At 41.8% G+C, this 13,266-nt stretch overlaps 2 protein-coding genes across 4 annotated transcripts in view; both read left to right on the forward strand.

Moving 5' to 3' along the window:
- ccdc88c (coiled-coil domain containing 88C) overlaps positions 1–13,266 on the forward strand; it is a 445,054-nt gene that overhangs the window by 384,519 nt on the left and 47,269 nt on the right. The window lies entirely within an intron of this gene.
- Positions 1–13,266, forward strand: part of ppp4r3a (protein phosphatase 4 regulatory subunit 3A) — a 106,292-nt gene that overhangs the window by 70,296 nt on the left and 22,730 nt on the right. For 2 of the 3 annotated variants that reach the window (XM_033027530.1, XM_033027531.1), the window contains exons 7-9: positions 2,389–2,505; positions 9,138–9,269; positions 12,868–12,991. In XM_033027530.1, coding sequence (XP_032883421.1) covers positions 2,389–2,505; positions 9,138–9,269; positions 12,868–12,991 — 373 coding nt within the window. The remainder of the gene's footprint in view (positions 1–2,388; positions 2,506–9,137; positions 9,270–12,867; positions 12,992–13,266) is intronic. The other variant, XM_033027532.1, reaches the window with a different exon arrangement.

A 13,266-nucleotide genomic window follows, 5' to 3' on the forward strand; every position in this document is an offset into this window, starting at 1 on the left:
TGAGGACATGAGTTTCAGTCTGCATTTCACACCCTCAATCTGTATTTGAAATTCTCTCATGCTCTGATTACTTTTTCATGGAAAACTCTCTGCTATGAGATCACTAATTAATCCTGTCTCATTGCACAATATCAGATCTTAAATAGACTGCTCTCTGGTTGGCTCCCTAATGTATTACTCTAAGTAACCGTCTGAGTTGATTCTATACACTTACCCTCGATGCAACCCCTGCCAATTTGATTTATCCAATCTCTATGATAATTAAAATCCTCAGGATTATTGCAATGCCTTTCTTGGAAGTAGTCATTATTGTCAAAGGAAGTGTTTCATAAAACTCAGAAAAGGTACATGTGGGAAAGACACACTGTCATATTGAAAAATACATATATACAATGTTGTGATTATCATTAGGAAACATAGAAAAAAATAACAACAAAAACATTGGAGAAGGTAAAATATGAAAATACATTAACTGACAGCAATGTAGAGGCATATAAAATGAAAAAGTAAGTAAATAAAAATTAAGAAACTGCAGGTGCTGGAAATCTGGAAAAAAAAGTGGGCAAAGGAAAGGCAGATAGAATTTAATTCTGACATGTGTCTGTAAGTTAAACCAGGGCAAGACATGCACAGTATATACACTTACCCTCGATGCAACCCCTGCCAATTTGATTTATCCAATCTCTATGATAATTTAAATCCTCAGGATTATTGCAATGCCTTTCTTGGAAGTAGTCATTATTGTCAAAGGAAGGAAAGCAGCAGGTCAGGCAGCATCTGTGGAGGGAAATGGGATATTGACGCTACATCTAGACTGACCTTCAAGACCTCAATCACCATTCCATCTGCTGTGTCTTCCTACTTTTGTGACTACTAGCATGTGGCTAAAGTGGGAATCTGGAGATTACTGCCCTCTGTAGGGCATCCTAGTTACTCTAAAATACCCTCAAAGAGGGGTGAAATATCAAGGAAAGATAAAAGATAAAGAAACCTCCAGATGCTGAAAATCTGAACTATAATGGAAAATGCTGGAAGGCAGCATCTGTCCCGAATTAACATTTCTGGCCAATGACCCTTCATCACATCTAATAGAGTTTGATCTGCTGAATGATACCAGCATGGTTTTTTTGTTTTTTTTTAAATTAAAACTGGCTGATTATTTACGTTGAATTCGGGCTTATTTTTAATGGGTTCATAAACCCACTTTCCAATCCACTGTCCTGGATGTTCTCAGTATGCTGGATGTTTTGTATTTGTCTCTTAAGTTACGTAGCTATGCTCAAAGTTTTCACGGCTCTATCGTTGATCCGATGTCTGGTATTGATTCCTCCTCCCTCAAACAACTAATACACCGTGTCCACAAATATACTAAGAATACTCCCACCAAGTAAATAATGCAAATGCGTAACTGGACTAATTTAAACATTTTCTATGTTCAAAAATATTTAAGATGCAAAAAACTATTTTTAAATATTGCAAATTTTGATGGATCACTTAAGCTGGTGGTTAAAAGAGAATAACATTTTAAACTGTAGCTAAGATGTGAGGAGATGACAGGGGCGGCACGATGGTGCAGCGGCAGAGTTGCTGCCTTGCAGCACCAGAGACCCAGGTTCGAGTCTGACCACGGGTGTTGTCTGTACAGAGTTTGTACATTCTCCCCGTGACCTGCGTGGGTTTTCTCCGGGTGCTCCAGTTTCCTCCCACACTCCAAAGACATACAGGTTTGTAGGCTAATTGGCTTGGTTAAATTGTAAATATACAGGATATTGTTAGCGTGTGGGGATTGCTGGTCGGCATGGACTCGGTGGACGGAAGGGTCTGTTTCCACGCTGTATCTCCAAACAAACCAAACTAAAAAGATGCTGTTGAAATGATGTCCTGGCAGAGTACTATCTGGAGTACTGTATGATTTTGGTCTCCATATTTGTGGAGAGGTGCTGCCTGAAGGTAGAGTGATGAAAAGGTTGGACAGCGAAAGCAAGGATGATTGAAATGCGAGACCGATCCACGGGGAGGATGGAACTTGGGAATTGAGATAAAGGATAGAAGCACAAGGAACTGCAGATGCTGGAATCTAGCATGGAAGACAAAGTGCAGGAGTAACTCAGCAGGTCAGGCAGCATCTCTGGAGGGCAGTAATAGGCTAAATAAGATAAAGGACAACATGTTTCCCAAAGACAATACAGAAAGCAGATTGGGGATTTGGCCTGCTCTTCCACTCCTCCACTAATCTATATCTCCACTCCACCATATTGCACTACTTAACTGCACGAGGAGTGCTGAAGGCTGATATTGGCATCTTGGTCAAAGTACTGTTTTCTTTCCAAACTTTAATATTACATGGTAGCTGTGTACCTTAATAACTTTGCAAATATTGATTTGCAGGGTATGGATGACGTTCAGGTGCGAAGTGCAGCCACTGATATATTTTCCTATTTGGTTGAGTATAATCCCTCCATGGTACGAGAATTTGTCATGCAGGAAGCTCAACAAAATGATGATGTGAGTATTTGGGAGCTGTGTTTGCAAAGAAATGTTTAAAGTTAATTAGGGCAGCCTGTGTCGCATTACACGGAATAAATGGATCAATGTTTAAATCATTACTGATTTACTGCATATTTTAGATTAGGATAGAATGTATTAGAAAATAGGTGCAGGAAGAGGCCATTTAGCCCTTCGAGTCTGCACCACCAATCATTGTGATCATGGCTGATCATCCATAATCAGTAACCTGTGCCTGCCTTCTCCCCATATCCCTTAATTCCACTGGCCCCAAGAGCTCTATCTAACTCTCTTTTAAATTCATCCAGTGACTTGGCCTCTGCCTTCCATGGCAGATAATTCCACAAATTGACAACTCTCTGGGTGAAAAGGTTTTTTCTCATCTCAGTTTTAAATGGCCTCCCCTTTATTTTTAGACCGTGGCCCCTGTTTCTGGACTCCCCCATCATTGGGATTTTTTTTTCCTGCATCTAGCTTGACCAGTCCTTTTATAATTTTATACGTTTCTATAAGATCCCCTCCCATCCTTCTAAATTCCAGTGAATACAAGCCGTCTTTCCAATCTTTCCTCATATGACAGTTCCACCATCCCGGGGATTAAACTCGTGAACCTACGCTGCACTGCCTCAATAGCAAAGATGTAGTAATTAATTATTAAAATAATTCGGCTCTAATCCCACTTTAGAGAATTGTGCACATAATCCAGACCATCAAAGTAGATGTACTATCTTTCAAACGAGACATTAATCAAATAAATATCCTTTCCTCCGGGGTACCCATTAAATAAATCTTGCAAGGTGAATTTTTATTTGGGCTTTTATTTTATTTTGAAAAACTTGTGTTGACCAGGGCAACAAAAGCTCTCTGGTCCATTTCAAATAGTGCCTTTGAACATTTAATTGCCAGAGCCTTAGTTTGACATTTCACATGAAGATATATATGACCGTAAATCATCAGGTGCACTTTATCAATGTGGTACAAATTCTCAGATTTTAGCCTATGAATGACAATAGACAATAGGTGCAGGAGTAGGCCATTCGTCCCTTCGAGCCAGCACCGCCATTCAATGTGATCTGATCATGGCTGATCATCTCCAATCAGTACCCCGTTCCTGCCTACTCCCCATATCCCCTGACTCTGCTATCTTTAAGAGCTCTCTCTTGAAAGTATCCAGAGAACCGGCCTCCACCACCCTCTGAGGCAGAGACTTCCACAGACTCACAACTCTCTGTGTGAAAAAGTCTTTCCTCATCTCCGTTCTAAAAGGCTTACCCCTTATTCTTAAACTGTGTGTGGTTTTAAACCTGGTTCTGGACTCCCCCGACATCGGGAATATGTTTCCTGACTCTAGCGTGTCCAAACCCTTAATAATCTTATATGTTTCAATAAGAAACCCTCTCATCCTTTTAAATTCCAGAGTATACCAGCCCAGCAACTCCATTCTCTCAGCATAGGACAGTCCCTCCACCCCACGAATTAACTTTGTGAATCTACGCTGCACTCCCTCAATAGCAAGAATGTCCTTCCTCAAATTTGGAGACCAAAACTGCACAGAATACTCCAGGTGTGGTCTCACTAGGGCCCTGTGCAACTGCAGAAGGATATCTTTGCTCCTATACTCAACTCCTCTTATGATGAAGACCAACATGCCATTCGCTTTCTTCACTGCCTGCTGTACCTGTGTGCTTACTTTCATTGACTGATGAATAAGGACCCCCAGATCTCATTGTACTTCCCCTTTTCCCAACTTGATACCATTTAGATAATAATCTGCCTTTCTGTTTTTGCTACCAAAGTGGAAAACCTCACATACATCCACATTAAACTGCATCTGCCATGCATCTGCCCACTCACCCAACCTGTCCAAGTTACCCTGCATTCTCATAGAATCCTCCTCACAGTTCACACTGCCACCCAGCTTTGTGTCATCTGCAAATTTGCTAATGTTACTTTGAATCCCTTCATCTAAATTATTGATGTATATTGTAAATAGTTGCGGTCCCAGTACTGAGCCTTGCGGTACCCCACTAGTCACTGCCTGCCATTCTGAAAGGGACCCGTTAATCAGTACTCTTTGTTTCCTGTCTGCCAACCAATTTTCTATTCATGTCAGCATTCTAGCCCCAATACCATGTGCCCTAATTTTGCCTACTAACCTCTTATGTGGGACCTTATCAAATGCTTTCTGAAAGTCCAGGTACACTCTGACCTTTCTGTCCTGGGCCTCCTCCATGACCAGAGTGAGGCCTACCGTAAATTGGAGGAGCAGCACCTCATATTTTGCTTGGGCAGTTTACACCCCAGCGGTACGAACATTGACTTCTTTAATTTCAGGTAGTCCCGGCTTTCTCCTCCCCTTCCCAGCTCTCCCTCAGCCCCCTGTCTCCGCCTCTTCCTTTCTTCTTCCAGCTATTTCATCTTCTATGATTGATTTCAGCATCTTCCCCACCACCGATGGCAGGCTAACTGGTCTATAATTCCCTGTTTTCTCTCTCTTTCTCGCCTTTCTTAAAAAGTGGGATAACATTAGCTACCCTCCAATCCCCAGGAACTGATCTTGAAACTATAGAACATTGGAAAATGATCTCCAATGTGTCCACCAATTTCTGGAGCCACTTCCTTAAGTACCCTGGGATGCAGACCATCAGGCCCTGTGGATTTATCAGCCTTCAGTCCCATCAGTCTACCCAACACCATTTCCTGCCTAATGTGGATTTCCTCCAGTTCCTCTGTCACCCCAGATCCTCTGGCCACTACTATATCAGGAAGATTGTTTGTGTCCTCCTTAGTGAAGACGGATCCAAAGTACCTGTTCAACATTTCCTTGTTCTCCATAATAAATTCACCCTTTTCAGTCTTCAAGGGTCCAACTTTGGTCTTAACTATTTTTTCCTCTTCACATACCTAAAGAAGCTTTTACTATCCTCCTTTATATGCTTGGCTAGCTTACCTTCGTACCTCATCTTTTCTCCCTGTATTGCCTTTTTAGTTACCTTCTGTTGCTCTTTAAACTTTACCCAATTCTCTGGCTTCCCGCTCATCTTTGCTATGTTGTACTTCTCTTTTATTTTTATACTGTCCCTGACTTCCCTTGTCAGCCACGGTCACCCCTTACTCCCCTTGTAATCTTTTTTCCTCTTTGGAATCTATTAAATGGTTTATTGTATTGGACCATCAGTATAGGTTTTTTAAATTGAGAAAGTTCATAGTGTCCTATTTTCCTTTTAACCTTCTCTCCCTCTCCCTTCTCTCCTCTCCCACTCCTACTCTTTTTCTTCCACTCTTTTCCACCCTCTCTTTTTCTCCCCCTCTATTTCTCTCCCCCTCTCCCCCTCTATTTTTCTTTTTTTCTTTCTCTCTCTCTCTCTCTCTCTCTCTCTCTCGATCTCTCTCTCTCTCTCTCTCTCGAGCTCTCTCTCTCTCGAGCTCTCTCTCTCTCGAGCTCTCTCTCTCAATCTCTCGAGCTCTCTCGATCTCTCTCTCTCTCGCTCTCTCTCTTGATTTCTCTCTATTTCTCTCTCTATTTCTATCTCTCTCTCTCTCTATTTCTCTCTCTTTCTCTCTTTCTCTCTATTTCTCTCTCTATTTCTATCTCTCTCTCGCTCTATTTCTCTCTCTATTTCTATATCTCTCTCTCTCTATTTCTCTCTCTATTTCTATCTCTCTCAATTTCTCTTTCTCGATTTCCCTCTCTTTCTGGGAAATCCTGGGAGATTGATGCTGAGGACCTCAGCTGCCTCAACATAGATTATCTTGTATAGAAATAAAACACTGAATGTAAACATCAGCCATGCTTTTTCCTTAGTTTCTTCATCTGAGGGATAAATAAGTATGTACACAGTTGGGGTTGGACACAAAAAAATAACAGGGGAAACCATTTTGATGCTAGAACAAAGCATTCTCAGAACAGCCCTCTTAACTCTTTGGCTCAGTGCCAGTATTTCTATTACACTTGGCATAATACCCAGTCGTACAGCTCCATAAAGGAAATGCTTTGGCTAGCAGCAGAAAGGCTGGATTGCTACACCCTGCCTGATGCCATTTATTTGTCAGCTTCTCCTCAGATTAGAAGTAATGTTGACCTGGGATAGGCGAACTGAAGCTCCCTAAAATGTTACAGGTTAATACAATTACCTTTTTTCCCCGCTTCAAAATCCTACAAAATAGCATAGTGCTTACCACTGGCACTAGTTGATGCAAAAACAGAACAAGACATGTTGGGGCGGTCACGGTGGCACAGCGGTAGAGTTGCTGCCTTACAGCGAATGCAGCGCCGGAGACCCGGGTTCCATCCCGACTACGGGTGCTGTCTGTACAGAGTTTGTACGTTCTCCCGTGACCGGCGTGGGTTTTCTCCGAGATCTTCGGTTTCCTTCCACACTCCAAAGACGTACAGGTTTGTAGGTTAATTGGCTTGTTAAATGTAAAAATTGTCCCTAGTGGGTGTAGGATAGTGTTAATGTGCGGAGATCGCTGGTTGGCGTGGACTCGGTGGGCCGAAGGGCCTGTTTCAGCGCTGTATCTCTAAACTAAACTAAACTAAGCAAAAAGAACCGACAAGTTATATGGATAGCATCAAATGAAGAATATAATTACAACTTTTGAACAGATATATGAATATGAATGGTGTATAGGGCTATGAGCTGAACACGGGCATATTAGATTAGCCCAGTTTGCTATCTTAGCTGGTATAGACAAGATGGGCAGAAAGGTGTGTTTCCGTGCTGTGCTGCTCCATAAATACAGCAGTAGAGAACTTGTGGTTCATTTATGGACTGCTCCTGGAACGCAATATACTTTTATGAGTTTCCTTATTTTAAGGAAAGATTTTAATGGGTTGGAAGCAATTCAGAGCTTTGTTAGACTGAAATCTGGAATGGGTAGTTTGTTTTATGAGGAAAGGTTAACCATCTCGTACCCACTCAAGTTTAGAAGAGCGAGAATGGGCTTGAAATATGAGAATCATAGTGAACTTGACTTTGGTGGTGTGGAGAGGTTATTTCCTGTTGTGGGAGAATCTAGAGCTAGGAGGCCACACATTTAACACAGCTGTATATATTTTTTTCTCTCTCAAAGTATGAGTCTTCAGCACACTCTCCTTGAAAGGGTGGTGGATGCAGTGTATTACGGCCAAAGTAGATAAAGCAAGAGGATTAAAAAGTTACTGCAGGTAGACGGGATGTGTAATTGAGGCAATAATCAGATTAGCCATGATCTTATTAAATGGCAAGCACTGTCTAGGATCCAAGTATCCTACTGCTGCTCCTAGTTTTTTATACAATCGTGAAATTATGTGTAGTGGAGACGGATTTCATCATGTTTGACCACTTTATAGTACAATCATCCTGGCATGTGTGGGAATAGTCTGAGACAGCACTGTGGCGCAGTGGTAGAGTTGCTGTCTCACAGCGCCAGAGACCCAGGCGCGATCCTGACTACTGGTGCTATCTGTACGGAGTTTGTACAGTTTGAGGAAAAACTTTTTCGCCCAGAGCGTTGTGAATCTGGAATTCTCTGCCGCACAAGACAATGGAGTCCAATTCGCTGGATGTTTTCAAGAGAGAGTTTGATTTGACTCTTTGGGCTAAAGGAATCAAGGGATATGTGCAGGAGTACAGATTTTAGATGATCAGCCATGATCATATGCTGGCTTAAAAGGACAAATGGCCTACTCCTGCACCTATTTTTCTATGTTTCTATTCTCCCTGTGACCGATGGGTTTTCTCCGGGTGCTCTGGTTTCCTACCACATTTCAAAGATGTACTGGTTTGTAGGTTAATTGACTTGGGTAAAATTCTAAATTGCCCCTAGTGTGTAGGATAGTGTTGGTGTATGGAGTGATCACTGGTCCGCACAAACTCGATGGGCTGGAGGGCCTGTTTCCGCACTGTATCTCTTTTCCAAATAGTAGAAATGTTGGTATATTCACAACAAAAAACACTTAATCATTGAGTTGTTACAACAGCCTGTAATGCTTCTTTGCAGTTTCAAAGGCGTGCAATAAAAGATGATTTTGACTTACAGTAAAGCATAACCATGTATTTTGAATAGTTCAAATTCAATTCAATTCAATTCAACTTTAATGTCATTGCACAAATACTAAGTATGGGTACAATGAAATGCAGTTTTGCGTCAGTCCGTAGTAGTAGTGCATATAGAAATTTAAAAAAAAAGAAGATACAGAATAATCAAAAATACAGAATAATTAAACAATGGGGACGGAGGGACCGGAGAAATCTATCGGCGGGACTCCGAGTTCAGCAATGTGATGGTATAATTGTAGAAGCTGTTCCTCATCCTGCTGGTACGAGACCTGAGGCTCCTGTACCGTCTCCCTGATGGGAGGAGGGCAAACAGTCCATGTTCAAAGCATCACTGGAAACAAATAAGCAAGATGATAACCTAATCAGCCACATTATGTAAACTTGAATGACAGCAGAAAACAAGAATGGGTTCACGTGTACCATTTTTAAATTCAGTTTAGTACCTAGATTTAACCAAATGTAACTGCGGGTATGTATATGTGTCCAAAGAAAAGGAATATATCTTCTACTATTATTGGTGCAGCTTTGCACCCTTTTGCATCTTGGTTTAGAAGTGAAACTCATAGTTATTGGTGTTCTTTCTTTTAGGATATCCTCCTCATTAATCTCATCATTGAACATATGATTTGTGATCCAGATCCTGAGCTCGGCGGTGCAGTCCAACTTATGGGACTACTCCGCACACTGGTCGACCCTGAGAACATGTTGGCCACAGCCAACGTAAGTATTTTTACCTCTCGCTCTGTTTTCCACCCGTGTGTTTCTCACATTCGTTTTTCCATCGTATCTGTTTATTTTTACCAATTTAAAAAAAAAGTATCAGTTGTGTCTCATTCCCTGATACCTCAGCTTCAAAAATGGCAGGACATGTTTTTGCTACCCAGACGTTTTCTGAAATACGGAGCCTTGCTGCTTTGCTTAGTCGTTTTCATTGTAGTTATTCTTTGTTTTCCTTGATCTCTCTGTATATCTGCCACAAAGGCTCAAATTCTAAATTTAACTCCCAAAGATGAATATCCCGCCCATCCCACTTCATCCAAGATGGTCAATCCTGTCTGATCATCCACACTTCACATGTGCAGGAACATTATGCACTCGTTATTGCCGCAGTACATTGTGACAAAGGATCCTTACCTTCCCATTGATATTGATCCTTGGATTTCCTCAATCTTATATCCATAATGTCTCTTGAAAACCTTTCGCAGTGGAACAGTCAAAATGGGGAAACGAGGAACTGCAGATGCTGGTTTACAAAACAAAGACACAATGTGCTGGAATACCTCACAAGGTTAGGCACCATCCTTGGAGAACAAGGATAGGTGACATTTCTGCTCAGGCCACCTGAAGAAGCTTCTCAACCTGAAATGTCTCCAATCCATGTTCTCCAGAGATGCTGCGTGATCCTCTGGGTTACTCCAGCATTTTGTGGGGTTTTTTGTAAACCAGCAACTGCAGTTTCTTCTGGTTAGACAACTTGATCGGTTTGAAAGAGTTGAGCTGAGGGGCGTGTTTCTATGCTGTATTGTTCTATTACACTAAACCCAGCAACAATAAAGGTACGTATAACCTTGGTTTGGAAGTATAGTTCATTTAGTGTGAGCCGCACAGTCTAACCATGTTGAGATGGTGGTGGGGGAGATGAATGTTCAGGCAATGAGTAGCTTTCACCTGGATTGTGTTGTCAAACTTGCACCCATTCAGGCAAGTATGCATTAATAACAATGGTGTAGTCGAAAATGAAAATCAATCTTTTGTGACAAAATAATTGAACAGGGAATAAGTTTTGATAACACGAGTGAGCGCAGTATTAATAGGCTGGATTGTGTTGGAGCATTTGGTGTCAGATCGCACTGCCTCTAACCACCTCCCCAGCCACACGTTTTCTGGGTGTCGAAGCTCAAATGAGATGATCCTGCATATCCTGCAAGGCAGAGGAATGTATTCCTCTTATCCTCCTTCACTTAACATATTATCCCTGGTGCTACTACAAAGTTAGCATTCTTTCCCAGTAATTGTGCTCTAGACAGAGCCATTTCAAACTGTGATCTAGCCAAACATTAAGTTAAAATTGTGTAAAATGAATGTACTGGCTTGCTGTTTTAAAGTTAGGTGTATCCGCTAAATGTCAACAGCAATTTTGTCAAATAAATTATCTCTCTATTTAACAAGCCTTTAGGCCCTTTTATTAGATTGATATATGGAAACTGAGTAGTGTCGTTTTATGTGAACTCGAAGTGTTGTATATCTATAAAACACAATAGTTCCCTCTGCTGGATAACTGAGAAACAAAAAAAAGGCAGCTGCATGGGTGAGCAAAACAGCAAACTGCTGGAGGAACTCAACAGGTCAGGCAGCATCTCTGGATGGAAATGGGCAGATGCCGTCTCTGATTGGTGCCCCCTCCTACACTATTTGTGGAATTTCATGGGTGTTAATGTCCTCGAGCCAATGGCACTAGCTAATTTAATTGCGTGGTGATGCAGCAGTAGAATTGCTGCCTTACAGCGCTTGCAGCACCAGAGACCCAAATTTGATTTCGACTACGGGTGCTGTTTGTATGGAGTTTGTACGTTCTCCCTGTGGGTTTTCTCCAAGATCTTCGGTTTTCTCCCACACTCCAAAGACGTACAGGTTTGTAGGTTAATTGGATTGGTATAAGTGTAAATTGTCTGTAGTGCATGTCAGAGAGCGTTAATGTGTGGGATCGCCGGTCGGTGCAGACTCGGGGGTCCGAAGGGCCTGTATCTCTAGACTAGAAAAGAACTGCACTAAATTGCCGGTAAAATAGTGACACAAAACCTCTCATTCCCTTAGTTGTCACAAGAAATATTATTCGTAATGATACAATAGATAATTGAAAACATCTCATGTAAATCCCAACTATTACTTGTGTTTATATGTGCTATTATTAAATAGAAGTCCTTCAGCCTAACTTGTCCACACAAACCAAGTTGCCTTACCAAGCTAGTCTTACCTGCCTGCACCTGGGCCATATCGCTTCAAACCTTTCCTGTCATGTGTAGGAATGAACCGCAGATGTTTTTTTAAACTGAAGATAGTCACAAAATGCTGGGGTAACTCAGCGGGACTGGCAGCATCTCTGGAGAGAAGGAATGGGTGACGTTTTGGGTCTGAAGAAGGGTCTCGATCTGAAACGTCACCCATCCCTTCTCTCCAGAGATGCTGCCTGTCCTGCTCAGTTACTCCAGCATTTTGTGTCTATCTTTCCTATCATGTACCTGTCCAAGTGGCATTTAAGGGTGATGATTGTATCAGCCTCTCTATTTTCTCTGGTAACTCATTCGATACACACACCGCTCTTGGCCTCTCCCCTTTAAATCTTTTCCATCTTGCTGTAAATCTATGCCCTCTGGTTTTAGATTCCCCCTACCCTGGGGAAAGGTCTGGCTATTCATTTTAAATATGCCGTTCGTGATTTTAAATTCCTCTTTAAGACCTCCTATGTGCCTGGGCATCCTCTCCTTGTAACCAAACACTCTAATTCCAGTAACATCCTCAAATCTTTTATGCACCCTTCCTAATTTAATGCCATGAATTAATCTGATAGTCAAGCCACTCTTGTGCAGGTAAATCTGAACATCATTCTAAGTCAGAAAAGTGTCCCAGACAATGTTGAATGCTGTTAGTAAGTGTCCACTTGAATCAGAGGTATTAAGACTTGTGTCTGCAGATCCCAGGGGATTTAGTTTTGTTTAGTTGATTGTGTATAGTGAAAAGCTTTTTGTCGCGTGCTATCCAGACAGCGGAGAGACTGATCATGATTACATTTGAGCCATCCACAGTGTACAGATGCAGGATAACAGGAATAGTGTATAGTGCAAGATAAAGTCCGGTTAAAGATAGTCCGAGGATCTCCAATGTAGATACCTCCCTGGGATAGATCGACTTCTTCTCATCGAGTCCACACACAAGATTAGAAGTTGTTCAGCCAGAACTGAACACACTTCTTGGCATCTGCATGCAATGGTGTCTGTCTTGTCGTTTCTTGTGCTTCTTGTGGTGGTGGAAAGATTGGTGAAAACAGGGCTGCGACATGAACGCTCTTTCCTTGACACCCCCCCCCCCGGGGATAGATAGTAGCTCAGGACCGCTCTCGATTTATTGATAGGATTTACCACGTTGTCAGATCTTAATGTTTAATAGTCAGGCACGCCATAACCATGTCTGAAGAATTCATTTTGATGTGTTTCCTGATGTGCATATTTGTTTCTGTATTCCAGATTATATATTTTTTTAACACCAGTACTGTTTCCATTTAAAAGATTGCTATAAATGAGTGCCTAATTTCCTTCCACAGAAAACCGAGAAGACCGAGTTCCTGAGTTTCTTTTATAAACACTGCATGCATGTCCTGACTGCCCCCTTGCTGGCGAATACCACTGAGGAGAAGCCCAGCAAAGGTGAGGCATCTCCGTATAATGGTCAGTACCAACCATCAAATACACTTTTAATAAAAAATGTTGGGTGGTGATGAAGGGACTTGGTCCGCTACTCAAGTCCTAGCATTGCCTGTTTCTAAACTCCAGCAGCTGTGCCTGTGGTGAGTTTCTCTTGCCCATTCCAAGGCAGAGCAGCTCTGCTGAGAAAAGGAAACTGGCAATGCAACCCTCATCCCAATTATATTGTCAATGAATCACAAAACTATTTGTTTCAAATCTAGGTCATTTTCGAATTATTTGGACCTTCTGGGGGTGGT

This window comes from Amblyraja radiata, chromosome 9 (assembly GCF_010909765.2).
Source record: "Amblyraja radiata isolate CabotCenter1 chromosome 9, sAmbRad1.1.pri, whole genome shotgun sequence".
NCBI classification, from domain to species: domain Eukaryota; kingdom Metazoa; phylum Chordata; class Chondrichthyes; order Rajiformes; family Rajidae; genus Amblyraja; species Amblyraja radiata.